Consider the following 26,410-nt stretch of genomic DNA (forward strand, 5'->3'; position numbering starts at 1 on the left):
GGAGCTGCCCTGTGCACAGTAGGACAATGAGCTGCATCTCTGACCTCTACCCACCCCTCCTTCAGTTGCAGCAACTAAAAACGTCTCCAAGCTTTGCCAAATGTCCCCCAAGGTGGTGGTGGCAGGGGGTGAAGGGAGGGCAAAATAGTCCCCAGTTGAGAATCAAAGGGCTAGAAAAAATTGGGGGGAAAATGTATGTTTGGAACAAACTTTAGGATCCTTTGAGAGAAAATTTTCTTTTTAGAAGCTAATATTACTATAGTCACTGAACCATTACAGTGGTACTTACAACAATTAAGTCTGCCCAATTTCCATGTTCCAAATTCACAGAAAGGAGAAGGAGATAAAGAAAGGCGAACAGTAGGAAAAGCAGAAGGGGACTGAGTAGAAAAGGAGAGAAAGGGAGGGGGAAGGGAAGGCTGTGTTTTCTATTATAACTGTCATGCCTATTTGGGGCCCAGACTCACAGAAATAATATTGACCCAGTGTTGAGCCCATCTCAGTGACTGGCATTAACATGTCATTATTTGAAAAACCCTGAGGCTCTTGACTTTGAAATAAGCTGATGGATGCTTAGGTTGCAACAAGCATCAAACAGTGCCTGTGGGTTCAGCTAGTTGGGAGCGCCCAGTGTTGTTCAAGCCTAAAACTTTTTACTTCAAAGGACGGCATTTAATATCAGAAGTGATGAGCAACAGACCCCAACTTCTGGATGAGCTAATCTCTTCCAACATCTTTCTTATCAACCAGGACCTGAGTAACTGAAAGTCTCTATTAACTGTGATGTTTTTAACGTATTGAGCGTGTCTGTGTGTGTGTATAACTATGCACATGTATATACGTGCATATATGTATACATAAATGTATGTATGTAAATACAAATGGCAAGGAAATCAAAATTATAGCAGAGGTTTATTCATGGAAGCAAAGAAAGAAAGGGAAAAGGAGGAAGGAACTAAATCGGGAACACATCTTGAAATACTTAAATGCATCATAATCTTATTCACCCAGATTTACATGTGTTTGCATGATATTCAGAATATTGACCCTTCAATAATTAAAGATCATGAATCTTCAAACATGGATTATTTTCACTCCCCTTTGCAGATTTTTAAAGTTTCTTAACAACAAAAGCTAAAGACAAAAAAAGGCTCCTGGTTGCCCCTTGGTTAGTGAGAGCATTAACCGGGAGTTTCCACTTGTCAAGCGTTCCCGTTCATCAGGGATCTATGCTAACTGACTTAGCTCATTTAAAGATACTCTTTAAATTTACAGAGTCTAATGGTTGGGCATCTACACTAGGTACCCTGGATACAGCAGGCAACAACCTGCTTATTTCCAAGTATCTTCCTACAGCCAGGTGGGACTACCGGTATAGCAGGAATCTTTCCAGCAGCTCTGGAAGATGGAGTTCATGGATGGTTTGATGACACGCTCGACCCAAGCACTTTCGGACACATAGACGGCAGAGCTGGGAAAGAGCAGGCGGGCCTGGAGAAGAAATGAAAATGTGTGAAACTCATGACAGTGGGGGTGGGGAAGAAGGGAAGACCAGAGAACTGAAAGAGGCTGAAATGTTCTACAAGCTTAAGAGAGGCTGGATCTGTAAGTGGATTATGGAGTGATGTAGCAGATGCTAAATAACACACAGGGACCCCAGTTTGCCCCTTTGGGTGGGAACACATTTAAGTTGACCCTCTAGGTAACTCTATTGGTGATACTGAAGAATGAGCCTAACTAGAGACAAGCCAGGAATGAAGCGTGAGGTCTAAAAGGGATGCACTTCATGTCCACAGTAGCCAAACTATGGAAAGAGCCCAGATGTCCATTGACAGATGAATGGATAAAGATGTGGTGTATCTATACAATGGAATATCACTCAGCCATCAGAAAGAATGAGATCTTACCATTTGCAACGATGTGGCTGGAACTAGAGGGCATTATGCTGAGCGAAAACAGTCAGAGAAAGATAAATGCCATATGAATTTACCACGTGGAATTTGAGACAAAACAGATCAACATAGTGGAAAGGGAAGGAAAAATAAAATAAGACAAAAACAGAGAGGGAAGCAAACCATAAAAGACTCTTAACTCTAGGGAACAAACTAAGGGTTGCCAGAGAGGAGGTGAGGAGGGCACTTGAAATAATGAGCATTGGGTGTTGTATGCAACTGATGAATCACCTCTGAAACTAATAATACACTGTATGTTATTTAAATTGAATTTAAATAAAAAATACAAAAAATAAAGGGAATGCACTTCATTCATGTAGTGTTCATGCCAATGAATGCAATAATACTGGCCAAGGAGAGAACACAAATGAAAGCACTGAGCAGGAAGGACCCTGGGACAGAGCTGCCAAGCAAGAGACAACTGCTGAGAGGTCACACAGGCCTCCTGGACCTCCTGGCTCTGGCCGGGTCCCAAGTCATACTAGGAGGGGCCCTCCATTCACACAAGGCTCTCGGCTCAATAGAGAATCTAGAGAAAGGACCCAACTCCCTCAACGCCCATTATACCCTGAACCTCAGCCTCAAGGAGGCTCATGGAGTCATCACACCCATGGCTTTGAGTGGCTGAAGGAAAGTAATGAGAGCCAAAATGTGGTTGAACAGGACAGGTGAGGCTGGGCTGGAACCCTAGTTATACCAAGGCATTTGTAATGTGCCATTATTCCCTAACCTGACTATCAGTAAAGATCTCTTCAAGTAGACCTATGTGATCACTGGACTACACAAAGTTGTCCTTCTCAAGAAAATCCTACTGTAACAGGATCTTGCACCGCATGAGAAATGGTACGTTGCTTACGCAAAAAGCCAGATAATATTTGATTTAATGTTTCCAAGGAGTATCCATGCGATAGAATGAGCAACTAATTGCCCTCAGTTAAAATCCTGGGAAGCAAAAATGGAAAGCATCTCTGCCTGTCACCCAACTAAAACTCCTCTGGAAAACAGTAATGCAGACAAATTGTCCAGGTTGCCTACAGAAGTTCAGAGAGTGAACTCTGATATAGCTGGTGTTCATCCTTCTGGAGTAAGCAGCCATATTAATGACAAGAGAACAGAGAAGAACTTGTTTAGAAGAAATCTAAACCTTGGACCTGAAAACACTTTTGATGGAAGAAAAGAAGAAATGTGACAACTGCTATAAACCATAGTCTCAGATGTGAGTTGGAAAGTGCCTGGTATTTCCAAACAGGGAGCTGGTGAGGAAGATCATGATTTTTCAAGTGAAGTTTCAAATATAAGGTCGATTATTTTTTAAAAGATTTTATTTATTTATTCATGAGAGACACAGAGAAAGAGGCAGAAACATAGGCAGAGGGAGAAGCAGGCTCCCCCGTGGGACTTGATCCCAGGACCCCGGGGTCACAACCTGAGCCAAAGGCAGACGCTCAACCACTGAGCCACCCAGGTGATCCTAAAGGGTCAATCATTAATGACCTGGACTATTGAAAATAATCTAAACCAGTGGTACTCAAAGTGTGACCTCAGACCAGCAGCAACAGCAGCATGATGTGGAACTCAGCGGGTGTGCACAGTCTAGGCCCTACCCCAGACCTCCTGAATCCAAATCTGCATTTTAATGACACCCCCAGGTGATTCATACTCATGGTAGCACTCAGGAAGCACTGACCTGGAAAGCATTCCTAAAATTAATGAACCGAGCATTCCACTTGGAAGGTATAGAAGACGTGAGGGTGGTTTCATAAAACGGAACCAGTGAGTAAAATGAAACCCTTCTCTGCCAGGGACTGTTTCAGAAGGTTCAGGATTGGGCCATCATAACATTAAGGGTGCGTGTTCTGGGGTCAGAGTGCCAGGCTGGATTCCTAGTTCTTCTTAGCAGTCATATGACCTTCTGCAAGCCAGTATCTCTTTTCCCACTTGCTGCTGGGCTAGCACCATTTAGTATACAGTTTATCTCCTTGCCTTAAAGTTCTCAGAATTCAGGGAGATTAATCTAGGTTTCAAATTCAGCTCAGCGCCTGACACGTGGAAACCTGAATAATTACTACTATCTTTAATAGTCTCCCAAGCATACAAGGGATCCATATAGGCTCGGATAATGTCCTCTTTCTGTATAGACTTAACATGGCTCGTGTTTGAATTTGAAATGCAGGGCAGCCCGGGGGGCTCAGTGGTTTAGCGCCGCCTTCGGTCTGGGATGTGATCCTGAGACCCGGGATCGAGTCCCATGCCGGGCTCCCTGCATGGAGCCTGCTTCTCCCTCTGCCTGTGTCTCTGCCTCTCTGTGTGTGTCTCTCATGAATAAATAAATAAAAATTTTTAAAAAATGAATTTGGAAAGCAGAGCATTTGAGAGACCTGCCTTCTCCCCTCAGGCATGTAGCGCCCTTCGCCCAAGGGGGAAATGGGAGCGAGGCAACTGGGGGCATGGATCCACCCAGTCCCTGAGCTGGAAGAACAGACCAGGCAGGCGACATCACCAGTGAGTCCAGCCTCTGAAACACGCACTCTGTGTCCCCCCTGCAGCCTATCACTCAAGTATCGCTAAATCCCCCCAAATATCACAAAGCACAGGTTTGGTCTACTCAGTTGTGTGCTTGCACTGAGAGAAGTGGCAGTTCAACCTTTGCATGGCGGAAGCAACGTGCTCCGATCATTTTCTCATTATAGAAAATACACAGCCACCTGCCAGCTATAAAAATGCCTCTTCTGGGACAAGTCAATAAATACAGCGCATAAAATCTCATCCCAGTGATGCAAGTGAGACGGGCTGCCTCCCACACACCAGTCCCAATTAAAAAGAGACAAGAAAAAAGGTAAGACAGTCTAGAGAGAAGACAAGAAGGAGAGGTAGGAGACGTGCTTAGGGAAGAGAAGGGGCCACCTGGCCCTTCCTTACCTTCCCGGAGCAGGAGTGCCTGCTCCACGCTGCTCTTCGGAGCTGCCAGATCCAGGGCACTTTTGCCCTCTGCGTTTCTATACTTCAGTGTAGCACCGTAGTCCGCTAGCAGGTGGATGACCTCCACGCTGGACTGCCTCGCCGCGGCATGCAGGGGGGTGTCCAGACTCTGGCCACGGTCCACGCTGGCCCCTTAGGAAAGCAGATGCTCCCGAGTCAGTGCTAAATGTGAACGGGGAAGTACGAGGAGCCTAAAACACAGGAGCTCTAGATAAAGGCATCATGGATGTCATGACATATTTGACAAATCTTTGAAAATAGGTGACTGAAGCCTAGACCCTCAGCAATGGCTATGAAGGCTGCTTCAAAACAGCTGGATGAGAAAAGTGAAGAAAAGTATGTGTAGCCATTTAAAATACTTTACTTGCTTTCCCATATGAGCTGTGTGATGGACAAAATTAAATATTTACAGCTCCTTTTACACAGAATTATTTTGTCTTTTAGCAAAGGGTAAAGTTAAGTTTATTTAGTATTCATATTATTCTGGGCTCAAAGAAAGATTTCCGACTACTATAGGGAGGAGTAAATGATGGGGGATGAAAAAGACAAAAAATCTTGGAGATAAAAATTCTGAAAGGTTCTTAGTACAGACTCTACCTTTATGTCAGTGGCTAAGATTGAGGAATCTGTAACCAAATAATAGTTTCAAGGCATTTTACCTTGCCCTGGACTCCTAGTTTCTGTAAATGCCTTTTAGAATTAAAAAGATGACACTTATGGGGCATGTGGGTGGCTCAGTCAATTAAGCGTCCTACTCTTGATTTTGGCTCAGGTCATGATCTCAAGTTCGTGAGATCCAGCCCTGTGTCGGGCTCTGCACTCAGCTGGGAGTCTGCTTGATATTCTCTCTCCCTCTCCCTCTGCCCCTTCTCTCTCTCTCTCTCTCTCTCTCTCTTTCTCAAATAAATTTAAAAATCTTTTTTTAAAAAATTAAAAATTAAAATTAAAAGGTTACTAAGGATCTTAGCAAGATTGATCTAAAGGAGTCTAAGGGAAATATCTATTATTTATCTATCCAGCATCTTCCTGATAACCACACTGATTTCCCTCTGGGCAACCATCCCCTATGATTCCCAGTTCATATGCTGCCAGTGAAGCCCAACAACTTCAGTGTAGCCTGAAATATAGGCCTAAGCCAATCAGTGTATTGTATTCCTGTGGCCACCATGATTGGCTCAGAGATGGGCATGTGGACTCAAAGACAGCCAAGGGGGGATCCCTGGGCGGCTCAGCAGTTTAGCGCCTGCCTTTGGCCTAGGGCGCGATCCTGGAGTCCCGGGATCGAGTCCCACGTCAGGCTCCCGGCATGGAGCCTGCTTCTCCCTCCTCCTGTGTCTCTGCCTCTCTCTCTCTCTGTCTATGATAAATAAATAAATAAATCTTTAAAAAAAAAGACAGCCAAGGGAATAAAACTGTTTTTTTCCCACTAGGACTTATGGGAAAGAGACTCTTACTCTCTCTTGAAACCAGCAAGGAGTACCATACCACTTAAATGGAGCCAGGGTCAAAGGAAGCAGATACTCATTTCTCTGGAAAAGTTCTGTTTCAAGCATTCAGACATCAAATACTGTCAGAATTTTGTTCAGCCTGACAATAACTTTGTCTTTAAAGCCATGGAAAACCAACAAAATTAATAGGTTCTTCTCATAAAAAGATTTCAGAAAGTTACCTAATTCTAGAAGTTTCTTCACACAGTCTACCCTCTGGTAGGTGCAGGCCACATACAGGGGAGTTCCAAGCTGAGGCACTTCTTGGTCAATGTTAACGTTATTTGCCAGCAGGATCTCCATGCACTCTCTATGACCTGATGGAACAAAAGAGAACCTTACTCAACTAAGGGAAATATTGCCTATTTATAGACCTATAGAATTGCTTAGCTGGAGTGGACTTTAGAAATAACCTAGATTTTTTTTAAGCAGAAAAAAATTTTGTTCAGAAATCTTAGAAAACTACCAAATAAAAACCAATAAAAAGGAAAGCATGCCCATACTTCCCCACTTAAATTCCTCTTGCAGCCCTTGCGGTACCTCAACTAAACTAACGGCTCCAGGGAGCACAGCTGAAATAAACTCTCTATGATGAAGCCACCCATTTACAAATAGAGGCTGCAAGATGCAGAGGGGTAAATGACTCATCCTATTATTACCCTGAAAAGCCTGCGCCCAAATGCAAGGCCCAGCCCGGATCCCTCTCCATTACGCATCTCTCAATTCTCTTCTTCACCCATGAATGGCCACACCTCCTTATTTGGGTTAATCTAGAAGACACCTATGAGAATAAAAAGCCTCAAATATAGAATATATTTAACTGCACTTTCAAATTCAGTGGCTAACAAGAACTATGTAAATAAGCATTGTCCTTGGAGGGGCTGCCCAAAGAACAGACTTGATTAATTTGCAGCATATGAATGATTTCATCAGGAGCAAATACTTCCAAGGAACTGATGGGAGCTTATAAAGAGTTTGTTCTTTCTGAAGATTTAAGTGGTTTTTTTTTTTGATTTAAGTGTTTTCTTAAAAAAAAAAATCTTTCCATCATTTACCCAACCTTTTCTTTAGAAGGTAACATAAAGGGGATCCCTGGGTGGCGCAGCGGTTTAGCGCCTGCCTTTGGCCCAGGGCGTGATCCTGGAGACCTGGGATTGAGTCCCACGTCAGGCTCCCAGTGCATGGAGCCTGCTTCTCCCTCTGCCTATGTCTCTGCGCCTCTCTCTCTATCATAAATAAAAATTTAAAAAAAATTTTAAAAAAAGGAAGGTAACATAAAAGCAAGCTTCATCTCAAACCTGGTTGATTTATCACAAATGCTAAATTAAGTAGAAATCTGCCTGAAAATGTACAAAGAAGGATCCAAACTGTTCACATAAGTAAATATTATGCTGGGATTACAGCATCAATATGTTAAAGTATGGACTCAAACTGACCCTAGCCTGTTTGGATAGGTTCAAAGCTGTAAGAATCCAGAAATAATATCTAATCAGTACCTAAAATTTCCTGGTAAATACAGAGTATCTAACACACATTTTTTTTTCTTTTTCTAACACACATTTTAAAATTATTCTTGTCTTTTTAACTTTTCTTTCTTTCTTTTTCTTTACAGAAGAAACTGAGCCTGGCCTGAGTTAAATTTAGCTACTCACAGGAAGTTTTACAAAATTAATATATAAACGATTAGCACTAATATAACACCATCTAAAATAATGAATTTGCTATTTATTCTTCCATTCTGTGGATGTTGGTCCCTAACAAGCTTGTAGATACAGAAAAAAAAATACACAGAGACACATAAATTCATGTGTTTATGATAAACATGTATATATGTTGTAGGCACATAGATACCAAACAATACAAGATAAAACCATACGAGTATTGCAGAATTAGTTAAGTAATTCAAACCATTCCCAGGATTTATCCATTTTTAAATGTTGGATGGAAATGCAACTAACTAACTTACTTCAAATCAATATTTTAAAAAAATTTTAGGGGCACCTGGGTGGCTCAGTTGTTTGGGCATCTGCCTTTGGCTCAGGTCATGATCCCAGGGTCATGGGATCCAGAGCTCCATATCGGGCTCCTTGCTCAGTGGGGAGTCTGCTTCTCCCTCCCCCTGCTCATGTTTTCTCTCTTGCTCACTCTCTCAAATAAATAAAATCTTTAACAAATATTTTTAAGACTTTTAGATCATTTCCAAAGTAGACCATTTCCCTTCAACTTAAAGGATATACTTGGAGTTTGGGAAATGGCCAGCATCAGTTATTAATCAATAAATGTTTATTAAGTATGTATAAGGTATCAAAACCTTGGATACATTGAGATTTGGGTCTTTTGTTTCATTTAAAGTAATCCACAAAGGGAAAAGAAAAAGACAAAAAAACCCAGACTCAAATATAGAGAACAAACTGAGGGTCACCACAGGGTAGAGGGGTGGGTGACAAGTTCAAACAGATGATGGGGATGAAGAGTACACTTGGGATGAGCACTGAATAATGCATAGAATTGCTGAATCACGATGTTGTACACCTGAAACTAATAAAGCACTGTGCATTAATTATACTTCAATTATTAAAAAATGGGAAAAAATAAAATCACAGGAAAAAAAAGTAATCCGATGCCAAAAACAAAAATCACCAAGTGACATGTTTAATAACCTGGAGCAAATCTTTCATTATGCCTTTTGAAATAGAGACTTTTGTCCCCAATTAGACCAGCAAAGATAACTGTTCTACAGTGTTCCAACTTCCCCACTGTATTTCTGATATCCATAAAAAAGAGTAACTCCACCAATAGGTAACAGAAATGTTGCTCTCTCAGTGTGACCTTTGATAAATGGCCTTGGCCTTTCAGTGGTATCTTCTTGTTCATGTCCAGCCAATGCATAGTTTTTAAAGACCTTAATTTAAAAATAAATAAATACCTTAATTTTACTCTTTTCCCTCATTTCAAAAGCAACAGAATACAGGAGTCTAGTATCAACTTCAAGGTTTCTAATGCTGTGCTTTTCAAAGTTGCAACCTTTTTTCAATAACTAATGACCTTGAAGTCAGCAGCTCATCTAGAAAGAGTAAATTGCTTGTTGTGGACAGTTATGTGTAATCTTCCATTAGGGACACTATCAGCCTTGGCTTTTAGACGCTTTCATAATTTATTTTCATGGCTGATGTTTTATGGGCTTTTGGAGATGAGCTGTTCTTTTCTAGGAAAGACGGAGACATAAGCAAAGCACGACTCAGGGCAGTCACCCTTGTAGTCTTGACTGTGCCAGCTGCCACCCAAACCCCAGCAAAGAGCTTCAAGAAAGGCCTACCGAGGGACGCCTGGGTGGCTCAGTGGTTGAGGGTCTGCCTCGGCTCAGGGCGTGATCCCGGGGTCTGGGATTAAGTCCTGCATTGGGCTCCTTACAGGGGAGCCTGCTTCTCCCTCTGCCTATGTCTCTGCCTCTCTCTCTCTCTCTCTCTCTCTGTGTGTGTGTGTCTCATGAATAAATAAATAAAATCTAGAAAGAAAGAAAAAGAAAGAAAGAAAGAAAGAAAGGAAAGAGAAGAAAGAAAGAAAGAAAAAAGGCCAACCGAGAGCCTGCCTCCACAGGAAATGCGACACGGGAGACAGAAAGCCATTGGCAGGTTGCAAGAAGAGCTGTTTCATGCCCCACTAGTATTTCCTGAAGATTTAGGCACGCTGAGGTTGCTGCTCTGGGATTCTAAGTGACACCGAGCCTACTGGTGCAGGTCTGTTGTTCCTTGCGTGGTGAACACTGTACCACTGATTCGTGCAGACTGGAGGGAGCCCACCAATGTTTTGTGTGCAATGTGATGCTCCATTTACCTCTCTTCACTGCCTCATGGATGGGCGAAGCCAAGTGCGCCTCAAGCTGGGCCTTGGCTCCAAACTCCAGCAGCACGTTGACACACGCCGCACTGCCACTCCGGCACGCATTAAATAGGGGCGTGGCTCCGTGAACTGTCACTCCATTGACCTAGGGATGAGCAAAGAGACCCAGAGGATTTGCTATTTTTCTATCAGCATTTCCAAGTGTGTCTTCCTGCGCATCTGCCTGGAGGAATTTCCCACGGTGGTGAGTGAGCGAGGGAACTCTACGTCATTATAGCTTTATATCCTCTAAGATACCACTAGCCTATCAACCCTCACCCATAAATAATAACCCTAAGTGGGGCAAAATGGGACAAAGCTTTTCAAATGTATCCATGGGTATTCCAGAGCTTCTTGGCCTCCTAACCATTGAAGAGTTGTCCTGTTTGGTGGTTAAGAACATGGCTTCTGGAATCATTATCTTGGGCTCAAATCCCAGCACCCTCTCTTCTATTTATTCAGAGATCTTGGTGGGAATACTAATTTTCTGTTTCTCAGTTTCCTTTATCTGTAAAATGAGGATCATAAAAGAATCTACTTCACAATATTATTGGGCAGATCGAGTGAATCACTACATGTTAAACCCTTAGAACATTGTCTGGTGCCCAGGAAGCATTTTTAAATATTTGCAACAACAATTATTTTCACTTTCCATCCATATGAATCAGACTCCCCCTCCCAATCATGAACAAACGTGGCAGGAACCAAAAATGCTGGAGAAGCCAGGTCCCCACATCTGTGCTTGCAAAAACAAAAAACAAAAACAAGAAAACCTCCTCAGCAATTCCCCCACAGTTCTGCCTTTCTTGCCACAAATTTCCTTACTGGTCTACTATAATCCATATGAACTGCATGTGCCAGCAGTGACTCCCAAAGAGATTACGATCAAGCCAAAGACACAAAGAAAATAGCCATCAATGTGGTGTTTCCTCTAGGGATCTGGGAGGCATCTTTGAATATTAGCAAGAGATTAGAATGGACATCAGGGAGCCAAGGCATTCTAGTGGGGAGACTCCGACAGGATTGAAATGGGGGACAATGAAAGCTTCATGTCAAACCATTTTGCCTCAACAACTGAAGCTATATGCTTGTGACAATCAGGATCCTAAATTTTCACATTTCAGAAACAAAGCAAAAGGGGCACCTGGGTGGCTCAGTCAGTTAAGCGTCTGACTTTGGCTCAGGTCACGATCTGGGGGTTTTGAGACTAAGCCCCAGATCTGGCTCCCTGCTCTGCAGGGAGTTGCTTGTCCCCCTCCCTCTGCCCATCTCCCCACTCATTCCCTTTCTCTCTCTCCCTCTCTCGAATAAATTAAATCTTTTTTTTAAAAAAAGAAACAAAAGAAGGATATTTCTCCACAGTGCCAGGATAGCCCCCATAAACTGGAAAGTTAAAGAGGAGATGCTAAGGTGGCAGAGACAGATAAGGACAGGGCAAAAATGTGTAAGGATTCATAGAGTCTAGAGATTTCTAACCTATTTACATTTTTACTGAAAAATATTTGGTGATACTGGTTTGATTTGATTTGTTGTTACTGAGAATCGCCCTCATCCTCAGTCCCAAAGGCTAATTTGACTTCCTAAGTTTCTCAGTTCAGGGCAACAAATATTTATTGAGCACCTATTAGGTGCCAGTGTTTCAGAAACGAAGGCAAGTAAGACAGTTGGCCTCTTCAGAATCGGTTGAATTCTCTCAGGGAAGACAAATACAACCAGATAATTTTGATACAATAATAAAAGGCTTTAGGTCACTCCAGGAGCAAGACAAAAGAGAGTAGAGACTTGAGAAATACTTAGGAAGTAAAATTGGCAGGATGTGGTCATTAGTTAGTTGGAGAGAGGGAAGGTGGGGAATGACCCCAGGTTGGGAACATAGGAGCGCAGAAAGATGTTTCACCTGGTCTCTGATGTGGGGCATGCAAGGGGAAGAGTCGGTCCCAGAGGAACAATATCATAAGCACAGTTTCAGTCATGCTGAGATTGAGGCCCCCATGGGGCTGCCAATTTTGAGGAATTTTCTACTGATTGACCAGCATTCTTTTATTCTTTCTCTCCTGATTTAAATGTTAAATAAGGGGATCCCTGGGTGGCTCAGCAGTTTGGCTCCTGCCTTCAGCCTAGGGCGTGATCCTGGAGTCCCAGGATCAGGTCCGTTGGATTCCCTGCATGGGGCCTGCTTCTCCCTCTGCCTGTGTCTCTGCCTCCCCCACCCTCGAATAAATAAATAAATAAAATCTTTAAAAATAAATAAATAAATAAATAAATATGTTAAATAATACAACATTTATTGACTATTCCCTCATAAGACTGCCAAAACCAAGAGACCACGTCTTCCTCTTTTCTTTGTCCTCCACAAAACCTCCCAGAGTTGTACCAGCACACTCTCCTCTACAACCCGATGTTGTTTGCTGTTTTCCACCAATGGAAGGAAATGGCCCTCTGGGGCACCTGGGTGGCACAGTGGGTTAAGTGTCCAACTCTTGGTTTTGACTCAGGTCGTGATCTCAGGGTCGTGAGATTGAGCCCCACGTTGCACTCAGCATGGAGTCTGCTTGGGTTTCTCTCTCTCCTTCTCCCTCTGCTCCCCTCCCCACCTTAAATCAATCAATAAGTAAATATTAAAAAAAAAGGAAATGGTCCTCACCCAACCTCACCCTCATCATTATACATGAGTTGACCAAGTGGTAATGTAAAGAAGTTCTACCTGATAAAAACACATGACCACTGGGGCGCCTGGGTGGCTCAGTAGGTTAAGCATCTGCCTTTGGCTCAGGTCATGGTCCCCGAGTCCTGGCTCCCTCCCTGCCTCCCAGCTCTGACCACTATGGCACCAGGAATATCACTTTGCCCAAGAAAGACTTTTATATTCAGTTCTATATGTTGAAACCCAATTTCCATATAAAATGCAAAGAAAATCTTCTGTAAGCACTTAAAAACACTGCAACTCACGAAACAAAGAACACAAGGACTGAACTTAAAAACCAAAACTTAGAAACAAAATGATATCTGGCAACTAAATAAATGCCATTGAGACTTTCAGAAGTTTTAACTGTACAATCTTATTGGGATATTTGTATCACACACAGAGCCTCAGCCACTCCTTATCCTTGAAATAAGGATACTGGGTGATGTATGGCAATGTTGAATCACCATATTGTACACCTGAAACTAATACAACACTGTATGTTAACTACATTGGAAGTAAAAATAATATAAAAAGAAAATAAATGGGGTGTCTGAGTGGCTCCATGGTTGAACGTCTGCCTTCAGCTCAGGGCATGATCCCGGGGTCCTCGGATTGAGTCCCACATCGTGCTCCCCGCAGGGAATGATTCTCCCTCTGCCTATGTCTCTGCCTCTCTCTCTCTCTCTCTCTCTCTCTCTCTCTGTGTGTGTGTGTGTGTGTGTGTGTCTCATGAATAAATAAATTCTAAAATTCTTTTTAAAAAAGAAAATATACAAAAGAAAAGGAGAAATAAGGATAGAATTTTTTTAGAAAGATAAAGTTAATTCTGTTGAGTTTTTTTCAATGTATTATTTATTCAAAGCTCATCTGATGATTTTGCTCAATACAAATAGTTGTTGGTTTAAGATGTTGAATTAAGAGTGTTTCTGAAAAAAATTAAAAAAATTAAAAGAGTGTTTCTTTTGTTCTTTTATTTTTAAAAAAAATTTTAAAGACTTTATTTATTCATGAGAGACACAGAGAGAGACTCAGAGACACAGGCCGAGGGAGAAGCAGGCTTCCTGCAGGGAGCCCGGGATCATGCCCTGAGCCAAAGGCAGACGCTCAACCACTGAGCCACCTAGGAGTTCCTCTGTTGTTCTTTTAACTTGTGTTCTTTTTAATGTTTTATGATCAATTTCCCAAAATCGATTTTCAAATAACTTTTATTCCAGTTGATGTTTTGAAACTCAGCATCACAATTTTCAAAGATTCCTGTGAATTACCTCATTGGAATGTTCGCCCATGGGCAGAGAGGCTGAAGAGGGGGGAGACCAGCAGTGTGTCAGTGTTTCAGGGCCAGACCTACCTACACCCTCAGTGGGTGCGCAGTCTGGAAGGTAGCATGTCCTTAGAAGCTAGCAGGTGCACCCGGGCAGACGTAGCCACAGGAGGGAAGGGCGGTACTCACGTGTGCACCCTTTTCCAATAAGGCTTTAGCGCAGGCTACGTGACCTCCGAGGCACGCCTCGTGGAGTGAAGAGACCCGGTTAATTGTCACGAGGTTCACGTTGACACCCTAGAATTTGGAGAGAAGGGGTAAAAGGCTGCATTAGCAATAGCTACGACAGCGACCCCTGGACGTAAGTTCAGAGTCAAGTAGACAATGCTCCCGGGATTCGGGTGCCATAGTAGCAGCACTGCTGTTGGCCACAACTCCGCTGCAGGGAGAGGTCTCTGCAGTATGAGGGTCTAGGGGACAGCAACTTCTCCCAACTTTCATCTCCTTACCCAGTCCCAGCACGTCCCCCTCCTCTTACTGCCATGCTCCTCCTTCCTCATCTTGGAGTCCATATGCCAGATGACAACATCAGCCTAGCTGTTGGCCAACTCTGACTTCATGCCCTGATTTTCACAACTTGGCCCTTACCATCCCTCCTGCTCCCCCCCCCCCGCCCCCATGATTACCACTTTCTGTCTGGGAAAGGAGTTAGGTCTCTGCCAGTCCTTCTGAGCAGAGTTTTGCTTCTCATTTCCTGCCTCCTCACTGGCCCGTTGAAAGCTTCCAAAACCTAGTGTGTGACCCTGAATCCCAAACCCCAACCTAGTTCAAACCCTCAGGTCACGCCAGACCTCCCTGGTGCTGGTGGCATCCCTGCTGTGGCCAGCAGCTGGGACTTGCCACAATTGCCAGCCCCTTCATCTTAGGGCCTCTCTATGCCTCCTGGGTCCTGTCCATTCTCGTATCCTGAATATGATGTCATTACTCTAGAGTTGTGCTATATATTTCATATTGGGTATTTAATACAATGAGAAAAATCTTTTCAAACTTTTCCTAGATGTTGTTTTCCTTTTAAGAAAATAAAAACAGGCTAGTCCAGAAGGTGGCAGCAGTGTATTAGAAAAAACTTCCATCTGGTACAAACAGAATCCTTGGATTTCTGCATGTGCAATGCTGGACAGGCCTGAAAGACCATGGAAGAGTGAATCACCTCCATTGTGCATGAGAAAATGGGAGATGCAGAGAGTTCAAATTATTAATAAGCCTTGAGGCTCCCCAGCTATCGATGCCAGCCAGCATGAGTGTCAGGAGCTCCTGATCCCTGGTTGACTGCTTTACTCCACCACCCTGTATGCGAAATAAAGTAAAAAAATAAAATAGAATAATACATTTTTCACTAAGGTGTAAGGGTAAAGAAGTGGGCATGCGCTGAGAAAAAGCCGAACTCTCTGAAGAATGCTCCTCACACATTTAAACACGCTGATTTACAGAAACCAACATGCTTATGAAGTATAGTTAAAAATAAAGATGTACTAAATGCAGTGTGGGATCCTGGATCAGAGCCTAGAAGAGAAAAAGGACCCTGTGGGAAAACTGGTGTAATTCCAATACTCTGCAGTTTAGTTAACAATATTGTACCAATGTTAATGTCTGATTTTGGAATAAAGGACATGGTTATGTATCATATTAGCACTAGGAGAAGTTGAGTGAAGGGTATGTGGGAAGTGTCTGTACTCTCTTCGCAACTCCTCTTTAAAACTATGCCAAAATTAAGTTTATTAAAAAATACTAATAAGGGGCGCCTGGGTGGCTCAGTTGGTTAAACGTCAAACTCCTGTTCTCAGCTCAGGTCTTGATCTTCCAGTCCTGAGTTCAAGCTCCATGTTGGGTTCCACACTGGGTGTGTAGCCTCCTTAAAAAAAAGAAAATACTAATAAAAGTGTTGAGATGGGGGACTGAGAGGGAGGAGGTGGATGCAAGACTTTTCACTGAGTACCTTTTAATATCACTTTAATTTCTGAACTATGTGAATGTATTACATATTAGAAATCATCAAATCAGATCAAATTTTAAGTGCCTAAAAATACGTAAGCAAGTGATAAAAATCAAATACAAAATCAATTTGATCATTACTTGCAGCTACTGTTTTCCTTTTGCCTCCACTTTCATAAGAAGTTAATGCAACTCATAAAAAGAAGCTAAAAAAAAACTGTGTGCGTGCGCACACACATACACACACACACACACACACACACACACAGAACGGTGTGCCCAGCTGTTTAAATTCAAAATGGTAAGGAAGCCAGGTTTGATGGTAGCTAGAATGTGGAAAAAAGATATAATAAATCACCTCCTCTATACACATGTAGACTCTAAAACAAACAGAGTAAATGGAGCATGTAGACTTTTGTTCATTCATTTTACAAATATTTACTAAGCTGTTATTCATTGTTCAAGATGCTAGGGATACAGCCAAAAATAAAGTAGCCTTAATAACTAAGAATAATTTAATAAATCTACCCAAAGGAGTAAGATTTACCCACATCCACCTATTGTTATGTTTGCTTTTGATATGCTGTATCATCAGGGTAGGCAGTCTCTAAAATGGATCCCAGAGATCCCTGATTCCTGGCTTGGCTCACTGTGAAGACTCCTCCCCTTAAGTGTGGGCTGGATTCACTGACTCATATCTACTGAGCCAAATATGGCAGACATGATGGGATGTCACTTTGGAGCTGGGGTTATACTAACCCCATTGCTTCTTAGGCACTCTCATGCTTTCTCTGGGGGAAGCCAGCTGTCATGTCATGGCACAGCCCTATGGGGAGGCCCTAGTTTCCAGGAGTCCAAGCTGACCAGCGAGTACATGAGTGAGGTTGGAAGCAGATCCTTCCTCCTCAAGCTGTGTGGTGACTGCAACCCTGGATGATAACTTGGCTGCCTGCAAGAGACTCAGAGCCACAGCCACCCAGCCAGGCTGCTCCTTGGCCCATAGAAACCATGAGAATCTGTGCTTGTTTCCAGCCCCTGGGTTTTGAGGTAATTTGTTATGTGGTAATAGCTGACTGATGCAATTGCAGGGCTGCTGTTACTGGGCACACTGGGAGAGTATAGGGTGAGTGAATGCAATGAAAATTTGAAGGCATCTGCTGTCCCCCTCACAAGGAAACTGACTATGGGGTAAAGGCAGGTAAAGGAGGGGGCTGCTGGGTGAAAAAACATGAGCCAGATTCCCAAGAAAAGAGAGGCAGGAGGAAGATATGGTTGAGCTACAGAGGGTATCTACACCTAGACTGGTCGCACAGAGACCCAGGTGGGGCAAGCAAAATCTCTGTTGAGCCAAAGCTTCTAGAGCATGATGCCCATCGTACCATAAACACAGAGGATCAAATCTTCAGTTTACTTACTTGTGCAATTAAAGTTTTAAGGGCCAATAAGCGCCCCTGGGCCGCAGCTTCATGAAGTGGGGATCGATCAGCCCAACAATCTGAAACACAAATCAAGCTCTGAGTCAAGGTCTGGAGTCTTCTTCCAGCTGCTCCACGAGGCTGCCCATCCACCATGAGAGGGGGTTTAGGGGAGACAAGGGAAGCTCAGTACCACATGTCAGGCTCTTTCATCAGCCACATTCAGGGCAACAAGCCACTGAGATTACAGCCCATTCATTTAGTGGTGTGTGTGGAGAGGGAGCAACAGACCATCTCTCTCACTCTTTTGGGGTCAATTTTTAACAAGCAATAAATTTAGTTCGAATAAATATTGCCTAGGGCCTGGATCTGATAGCTCTAAATAAGGCAAAATAAGGAGCAAAGCTGGTCAATGAGCCTCCCTGCCAGCATCCTTCCCCTGCCTCCCACTCTCACCCCTACCCTGAAAACTCAAAAGCCTGTACCCTACAAGGGAGGCTGGAGGATCAGGGGAAATGGGTTTGTTCTCAATTCCCTAGGTAATTGTTTCATTTTGGTCATGGGGCATATCTATTCCCAGTCTGCAGAATATGTATGGTTTTTCAGATGACACAATCTTCCAAAATTTCCTGTGGGGCGGTTGAGTGTGATGGCTAAGCCCAGAGCCAGTAGTGGCACACTGCCTGGGTTCAAGTCCTACATCAACCACTTTCTGCCAAGATGGGCAAGTTACTAAAATTATTTTGACCTCAATTTCGTGATCTGTAAAATGGGAGTGCAGGAATTTAGTATTTAGCAAGTGCTCTGGTCTCTAAGTAGGCCAATAGAACCCATCCATAATGTTAGATACTCAAGCAATTTATGATTAATAAGTACACATGGTAGGGCAGAGTCCTAAGGAACAGCTTCAGAACTGCCATGCGAGTATTTTTTTTCCTGTAATTGCTTATTAGTAAACAAGACTAATGAGCTTCAATGGGCATTTGAGAAGTAACCCTCTTTAAACATGCCAAAGGGCAATCATTTGTTTTGGAAGAAAACCTGTTCCAGTTGGTAAAATTTCAAACATAATTGTGCTCTTCAATGTGTGGGAGATATCAGAAAGGGAGACAGAACATAAAGACTTCTAACTCTGGGAAATGAACTAGGGGTGGTGGAAGGGGAGGAGGGCGGGGGGTGGGGGTGAATGGGTGACGGGCACGGAGGGGGACACTTGACGGGATGAGCACTGGGTGTTATTCTGTATGTTGGTAAATTGAACAATAAAAATTAATTTATTAAAAAAATTGTGCTCTTCATTCACCAAATAGCATGTGATACAATTTGGATTTCACACAAAGGATCCATGTTATCAACCTTTTCTAGGTGATCTGGACGGTGCCAAGAATTCGGGTTTTCCTATACCTGTGACCTTGGCAAAAACAGTCCCGCCAAAGATGGGATTATTTGAGTGTGAAATAGCTCAAGACCACAAGGACAGAGTGAAGGGCTATAAACATTTCAGTAGGCCCTATTCTTATAGGGAAATTCAATTTTTATCTTCTCTTACCTTTTGGGTTATGAGAAGACAGAAGGCTAGAATGAACTCTACAGGGTTGGGTTGAAATTGTAGTAGTTGGTACGAAAATGTGATTTTCATTCAACATTATATGTATTTATATGTATATTCATATTTATGTTATTTCAACAAGGTTTTGGAAAGATAGCTGATTCCGGGGCTGGGCCAGGAAAAATATAAGATAGGCCTTGAACATCTTGCTGGAAAGACAATGAATGATGGGACGTGTCAAAAAAGACACAGAAGCTGGCTTGCAGGGGCTTCTACTGGTCAAACATGGGAAGACTTGAGCATCGAAATAAAAAATGGTAGTAGGAGATTATATCCTATCAAAGAAAATAGGAATCTAGAAGTTGTCACTGATATAAATTAATATATAAAGAGTGAGGAGGAAGCTCTTCCTCAGAGTAGAACACCAACCTGGAACTGTAGAAGAAATCGTAGAATCGGACTCGAGTTATCTCCTCACAAAATAATTACTAGTTATAAAGGAAACACCAGCAATTTTATGGTAGAACAAAATTGTAGACACCGCCTTACCCAGGGGATCAAAGTTAACATCAGAAGTGATGGGACAAATTGGCACAGTATGCCACATGATGGAATGAAATGGGCGACAGACGTCACGTACTAGCGGAGGGAATGCAATGAAAACAACACACCATGGCTTGTGTCATATTCCTGCTGAAGATGTATTAACCCAAACCTAATCCTGAGGACAGTGAACCAAGTCACTGAGGGACATTCTACAAAGTAACTGGCCTGTAACCAGCTCAAGGAGAGACTGAGGAACTCTTCTAAACCACACAAGGCTGATGAGACACAACATCTAAAGGCAATCTGTAGGCCCACATGGGATCCTTTTGCTCTCAAGGACATTATTAGGACAGTTGGGTAAATATGAATGGGCTCTCTGGGCAAAGAGGAGTGGGAATTCCTTGTACCACTCTTGTAACTTTTCTATCATTTTGAAGTTAGTTCCAAAATTTAAAAAGTGTGTACACGCGCACATATATAAATTGGAACTAATTTATATATGTTTATATATGTACATATATAATCAGTGGTGTTTTCCTATTCCTTTTTTATTTTTTTTAATTTTTATTTATTTATGATAGTCACAGAGAGAGAGAGAGAGAGAGAGAGAGAGGCAGAGACACACAGGCAGAGGGAGAAGCAGGCTCCATGCACCGGGAGCCCGATGTGGGATTCGATCCCGGGTCTCCAGGATCGCGCCCTGGGCCAAAGGCAGGTGCCAAATCGCTGCGCCACCCAGGGATCCCTGTTTTCCTATTCCTGATGTGAATGTGTAATGCTTTTATAAGAAAAACGGATAAAAATTTGAACATGAAAGAATCTTGTGCTTCTCTCTCCATGTCTTCCTGAGCCAGTTAAAAGCTGATGGAGTATTTTTATTTTTTTATTTTTAATTTTTTTTTGTTTTTTGATGGAGTATTTTTAAATCTCTTTGGACATTTATAATTTGCATAAGCTGAGAATAATGAGATAATGAATGCATATAATCCTCAATTAGTCAGCCCTGGTTTTCTCCTAATATATCTCCATCTCATTCAACATGAACTGTGTATCAGACACGTTGCCCTCTTGCCTAATAGCTCTTGGAAACGGACATAGGCACTTGGGTTGGAAGGACAATCTTCATCCGTGAATGGCAACTCAGCACCCTGACCAATATAAGAAGCAAGGCCACAGCCATGGCTTTGTTCTTCTTTTGTTCAAAAAATAGTCAGTAAACCTGAGTCACCTGAGGGTACTGTATAGGATTCAAAAATAAAAACAAGTAAAACATAAATAAAAATAAATAAAAACAAGAATTAACGTGAAATGGCTTTATTACTTTTAAAACCTGCCTCCGGGTGGGCTGTGGTGTCCCCTTTCCTACGGAGAAGCAGGAACCTTAACCACATCTTTGTCCTATTTCTAGTTACTTCTGTTACTCTCCAGTCCCCTAAGACCCACTCCACACATACAACCTGGATAGGTCTCAAAACCCTCTGTTGAGTGAAGGAAGCCAGACACAAATGAGCATGTGCTGTGTGATCCCTTTCTATAGCGTACAAAAGGAGGTCAAAGTCACCTGGAGGGTTAGGAGACAAAAGGACCCCAAGGGGAAGGGGGCGCTGACCATAAGAGGCAACCGGGGAAGGGGCGTCTTCCATTCCACCAAGAAAGCAGGAATGGTGAGCTAGCCCCGGCTTGTCTCTCACTACATTACAGCTTTCCACTTCTCTTTGCCCCGATGAGAGGTCCAGGGGCAGCACGGTAAATCACCTGAGCCGGCTCCCAACTTGAGAGGCAAATACCAAGCCCCCCTCCTTTTGGCAGCCCCTCTTCTAAACTTGTCTCTCTCCTGGGGCCCCCACCCTTGGCCCTCCAGAGAGGACAGAAGGGAAGAGCCTTGCTTGTGAATGAGAACACCCCCAAAATGCATGACAACCCATCTGCCCCATACGAAGGGCTCTCACTTCCAGTAAGTGGCAGCAATAGTCCTGAATTCCAAAGTTTTATGACTTAGAACACACCTGGCTCTGGTGTTAAGAACTACTGGTTTTAAATCCCACCTAACCTTGAGCCCGATTTATTGGCCTGGGATGCTTAGCTCTTATCCATCACCTCCTTATCCATAGCATGAAATGCATCTGTTTCTATCACCAGAAATGTGGAAATCATTCCTGCTTCCCAACTGGAATCAAAACCACTCTCAAGGAAGTCATCTTTCCAGTCACATTGTTTTCCAGCACCTTGCGTTTTCACACAAAACCCTTTCCAGCAACGCTGCCATGGTGGGCTCTCCTGTTTTCCTCTTCTCATTCTCAACACAGTCTCTCACTCTTATCGTTCTTTGTAAATTGGAGCTAATTGTGAGAAATTAAGGATAAAAGTTATTTGGCAGCTAGAGACTTTTTCCATTCCTTTCAGGAAATATCAACTAAGCTCTCCAAATAAATGAATGCCTAAGTACGAATCAACCATTCTCTTCTAAGGCAGCCTATTTTTAGCTCTTTGGCCGACTGCCTGTGTCACAGGGCTGCAAGCACATTAGGAAGATAGTTTACTGGACAAATATGTTTACTTGTTCCTGATGAGGTGTATGGAAAATGTTCAAGTACTTTTTCATCCCCCCTTTTGACTTTTTCTCAGAATATGATTTATATCTCTAGTTCTCAGATTCTTTGAATAACAATTGCACGACAACTTCTAAAACCACAGATTTCAATAACAAAATCGGTTCTGAAGAAATACAGTTGTCTGAGTGCCAAGTATTCAAGATAAAACCTAGTATTACTATTTAAAAAATATTTTTTGCAATTTTCCCCTTCCTAATTGCAACAAGTATTTAATATCACTGGTTTATTATTTTTAAAGAATTGCCTAACTGGTTATAATTTCTGGTGCACACGGAGCCACCTTTGTTCTCTTTATTCAAGTTCCAAAATCATATGAAGCAGTATCTTCTCCTGTAGCATTTAGCAAATAAAAGAATTCAAAAGGAATTTCAAGTTTGAACCAAAATATACACAAGAGCCGAGCAGAATTAATGGCATTTTCAGTAACAACAAAGGTAATTGGAAAAAAAAAACCCTATTATAATAAAATTTCCTGGGATACCTAAAATATTATAATAAAACTGAGTTAAAATGCATACTCTCTAGAACATTTAGTTGGTCAAGGAACAAATTTTTGTAGGGTATTAGAAAGAAGGTGTCCTTGAGCCTATCGGGAGCAGACAAGCTGAGCTAAAGGTTAACAGGTGGTGGGGGCAGAGTCCGTGCTGAGGCCTGGTTGTCCAAATTTGGGAAAGCCAGCAGGCACCTGTGAGAGGTCGCTATGCAGAGGATGGCTAGGCCAAGGCTTGAGAAGTCAACCAGCAAAACTGAACAAGAGTAGAAAGCTAGGTAGAGGATTAGGCAAGAATGGACCAAAAACAGGAAAAACCTGTTGGAAGGGGAAGGATAGGAAAAAGGAGTCAGGGTGTTGAGTCACACAGAGGTGTGGCTATCAAATCAAGGGTCTTTTGAATTTAGAACACAGACAACTGATTCTAAGCCTTAATATTTAGACTAGAACTAATCTTTTAGATTTGGCTTAACAGAAAAAATTTCTTAAAAAAGAGTACATTAGTTCCACAATCTCCTGTCTGCAATCATATAATCGCCCGAAGTTTGAAAACCAATCTTTCCCCCCATTTGATGCAAACTCCTTTGGCAACAAAACATGGTGAGGACTCGGGTTAAGCAATTGATTCTTTTTTGTTTGCAGTTTTGCTTAGTATAAAATACCAAATATAATACAGAAATAGAAATATCAAAATGTTTGATTATGGGAGTCTTGTGTAATATATACACTATACACATTGTGCAATCTTTCTAGTATCCCCCAAACCCCTGAATCCTAAACCACGTTGTCTGGCCCCAGGGTCGTGAAAACAGATGATCAACCTGTAACTATACTTCATTTTTATCAAGTTTGATGCCCAAGCCCTGGACTAAATAGAGCTTCGATTCTGGCCAAATTAGCAAAGGTGGAAAAATCATATACCACACCCGTCAGGAGAAAGTGCCTGCAGAAATCTGTATGGGCTGAAGGTGGGATTCGGGAATCCATCTGGTGCTCGAGATATAGTGCCAAGAGCCAATGACAATGTTTTAAACTTAAATACATATGTATATATAATTGACAAATTGCACAAAGAAGCCTGAAAAATCAAAAATGCAGCCAACAACCACAGTTTAACTCAAGTCTGGTAAGTTATCTACAAATGTAATAGTTTAAGCCACAAAGACACATTGAATGATGTATTCCAGAATATGAAAGTCCAGAATAAAAAAAATCCCAGAAGATTTTACAGCCCCCAAAATGATATGACGCTTTCCAAAAGAAAGCATGCCAGGACCTATGACAAGCTAAACCCTATCCTGGCTGAGTTTTTTACTACCCTCCCCTTGTTTTTGACAGCTCTGATGATAGTTTACAGGAACATAATATGCTATTGCAATCAAGAAATTTAACCTTGGACTGAGACTCTTCTAAGTCAATTAGCTAACTTACTGATTAAATGTCACATATTTTCCCAACTGACATTGGTCTGACCAGTGAGCAGCAAGGAGAATTTCCGGTTTGAGCTGAAGACTGGCAAGAAAGAAAGAAAATTTTGTTCTTATTTTTAATACATCTAGCTTTAAGTATATAGCATCTGACTCCTAACAGTATCAAAGGAAAAAACCACTATTTCTGGCTTGTTGCTGTCTATATTACTACAGAAAGCCTTACTTACCATATCTGGATATACTATTATACATACGTGTGGGCGGGTGGGTGTATACACACACAGTCATACACACACATATGTATGTATACACAGAAAGGAAATTAAACTGAGAAATTAACATGTACTATTCTCCCCCCCTTTTAATGATAATCAAAAAATACGTTTTTAACTTTATAACACCATGCTACTTGCAAATTAAATGACTATCATCCTAGGAGCTTGAACAATTAAGGACATTTGAGCTATGGAATGAATGAGCTCTACTTAAGAGATTTGTATTATGGCTCCAGACCTAAATCCAAACCATGTTCACATGGGTTTTGACTATTATAAAACTTTTTTAAGAGTGTACTTAATGAAGGATGACAAAGATAGAAACAATGCACATGAGCAACAAGATAAAACATTCTTAACATGCTCTTGCCAATATCGACTTTGTTGGCCTTTACCTCACTTAAACCACGAGGAGGATTTATCTATGAGAACATCCAAACTGTGCTGAAACTCTTAGGAAGCCCCTGCCCGTATTTATATATTAAATTAGAAAATAGATTTTCAGATCACACTTAACTAACTTGAAATGAGAGAGAAACTTTTTTAAAACCAGTCTAAGAAACATACCTCCCTGAAATGTGTGACAAATGTAATCCCCAAAAGAAACCTCTTTCCACATTCCGGGCCTTCTGACACTTCCTGAAACTTCAAGATTCTCGTCATTTCCCCCAGTGAATTGAAGCATTCTGAGGCTTTGTTTTTGGAGGTCTTATTTTTTTTTTTTTTTGGATGAGACTGCTGTCATCTAGTGTCTTCCAAGTTGTCTAGTGTATTAGAATCACATTGCACTGGTCTATTTTGAAAGAGAATCCCGGGTGCTATTGACATGGATACTAGATCAAGAATGATGTCACCCTGGAACCATCAACGAACACTATGATCACAGAGGGAAATTGTGAACTCTGTTTACGAATAAATACTCCTCTACCAAGTGACCATCCCAGTAGTGACAAGTGTATCTGATTCGTGTACTTAGGTAGCCTCTCACTATGATTAAGGTAAATCATTTCTTGAGAGAAATGGAGACTAAATCCTACAAACCACAAGACTTTAAAATGTCTTACCCAAATGTTGGCACTTCCTATTGTAAAAACCTTTGTTTGCAGAGCTTGGCACAATGCTGTGTATAAACGGGCTTAGTGCAGGCTTTTTCCTGACAGTGACGAGCAGGTAATCGATTCAAATTGCAAATGACAACGCAAATATATATATATAGCATGCCACATTTGCTGCTTGAAATCAGATTTACTGGTCATTCTATTTTCTGAGGAAATTTAGTCTTGTTAGAATGCATTGTTAAAGTTTGTTTAAAAATATTAAAGAAAATAATCCCATATAAGTCGTGTTTAGGTTAGTAGAAATGAGGTTTCTCCAAATACTCTTAGAAAGCCACTATCCTATTTACTCCTTAAATAATAACCACTAGTAGAACTACAAATTTGCAAAAACTAAAGCTGAAAATCCTTCAAATTGGTGCAGTTAACATCATTTGCTACTTTAATTTTTAAGACTACCCACACAAAACCAAAGTATAAATAAAATCTGCCCTCTAGAAATATTATTCCTATGAACTATTTAGGAGGGGTTTTTTTTTTTTTAAGTTTTAGGAGCAAAGCCGTGTATTTTTACCTGAAATTCCACCATAGATCTCTTCTGCTATCCTAGCCGCTTCTTTTCTATTTCCTTTGACGATATAGAAATGAGTTAGGAGAGCCAAACAAACTTTAATTAAAAGTTTGAAGAAAAAAAAAGTAGCAAACATTGTAATAAAAATGTTTTTAAAGCCATAGGAAACAGGACCGTCTTCCATTTTGGCTTACACTCTGTATAGGTTCTTGGTACTGCAAAATCTCACTG

General features: G+C 41.8%; 1 protein-coding gene across 2 annotated transcripts; it reads right to left on the reverse strand.

The window, feature by feature from the left end:
* Positions 1-913: 913 nt before the first annotated feature.
* Positions 914-26,410, reverse strand: ASB11 (ankyrin repeat and SOCS box containing 11). 2 transcript variants are annotated; one of them, XM_055338453.1, is made up of 7 exons: positions 26,183-26,410; positions 17,652-17,731; positions 14,434-14,541; positions 10,253-10,403; positions 6,601-6,735; positions 4,872-5,063; positions 914-1,491 (listed from the first exon to the last, which is right to left on the reverse strand). In XM_055338453.1, the coding sequence occupies exons 1-7, from the start codon at positions 26,361-26,363 to the stop codon at positions 1,367-1,369; spliced, it is 972 nt and encodes a 323-aa protein (XP_055194428.1). In that variant the 5' UTR covers positions 26,364-26,410; the 3' UTR covers positions 914-1,366. The 2 variants fall into 2 exon arrangements, with proteins under 2 accessions (XP_055194428.1, XP_055194429.1); XM_055338454.1 differs by lacking the exon at positions 26,183-26,410 and adding an exon at positions 25,121-25,238.

Source organism: Nyctereutes procyonoides, unplaced genomic scaffold (genome assembly GCF_905146905.1).
Source record: "Nyctereutes procyonoides isolate TBG_1078 unplaced genomic scaffold, NYPRO_anot_genome, whole genome shotgun sequence".
NCBI lineage: Eukaryota > Metazoa > Chordata > Mammalia > Carnivora > Canidae > Nyctereutes > Nyctereutes procyonoides.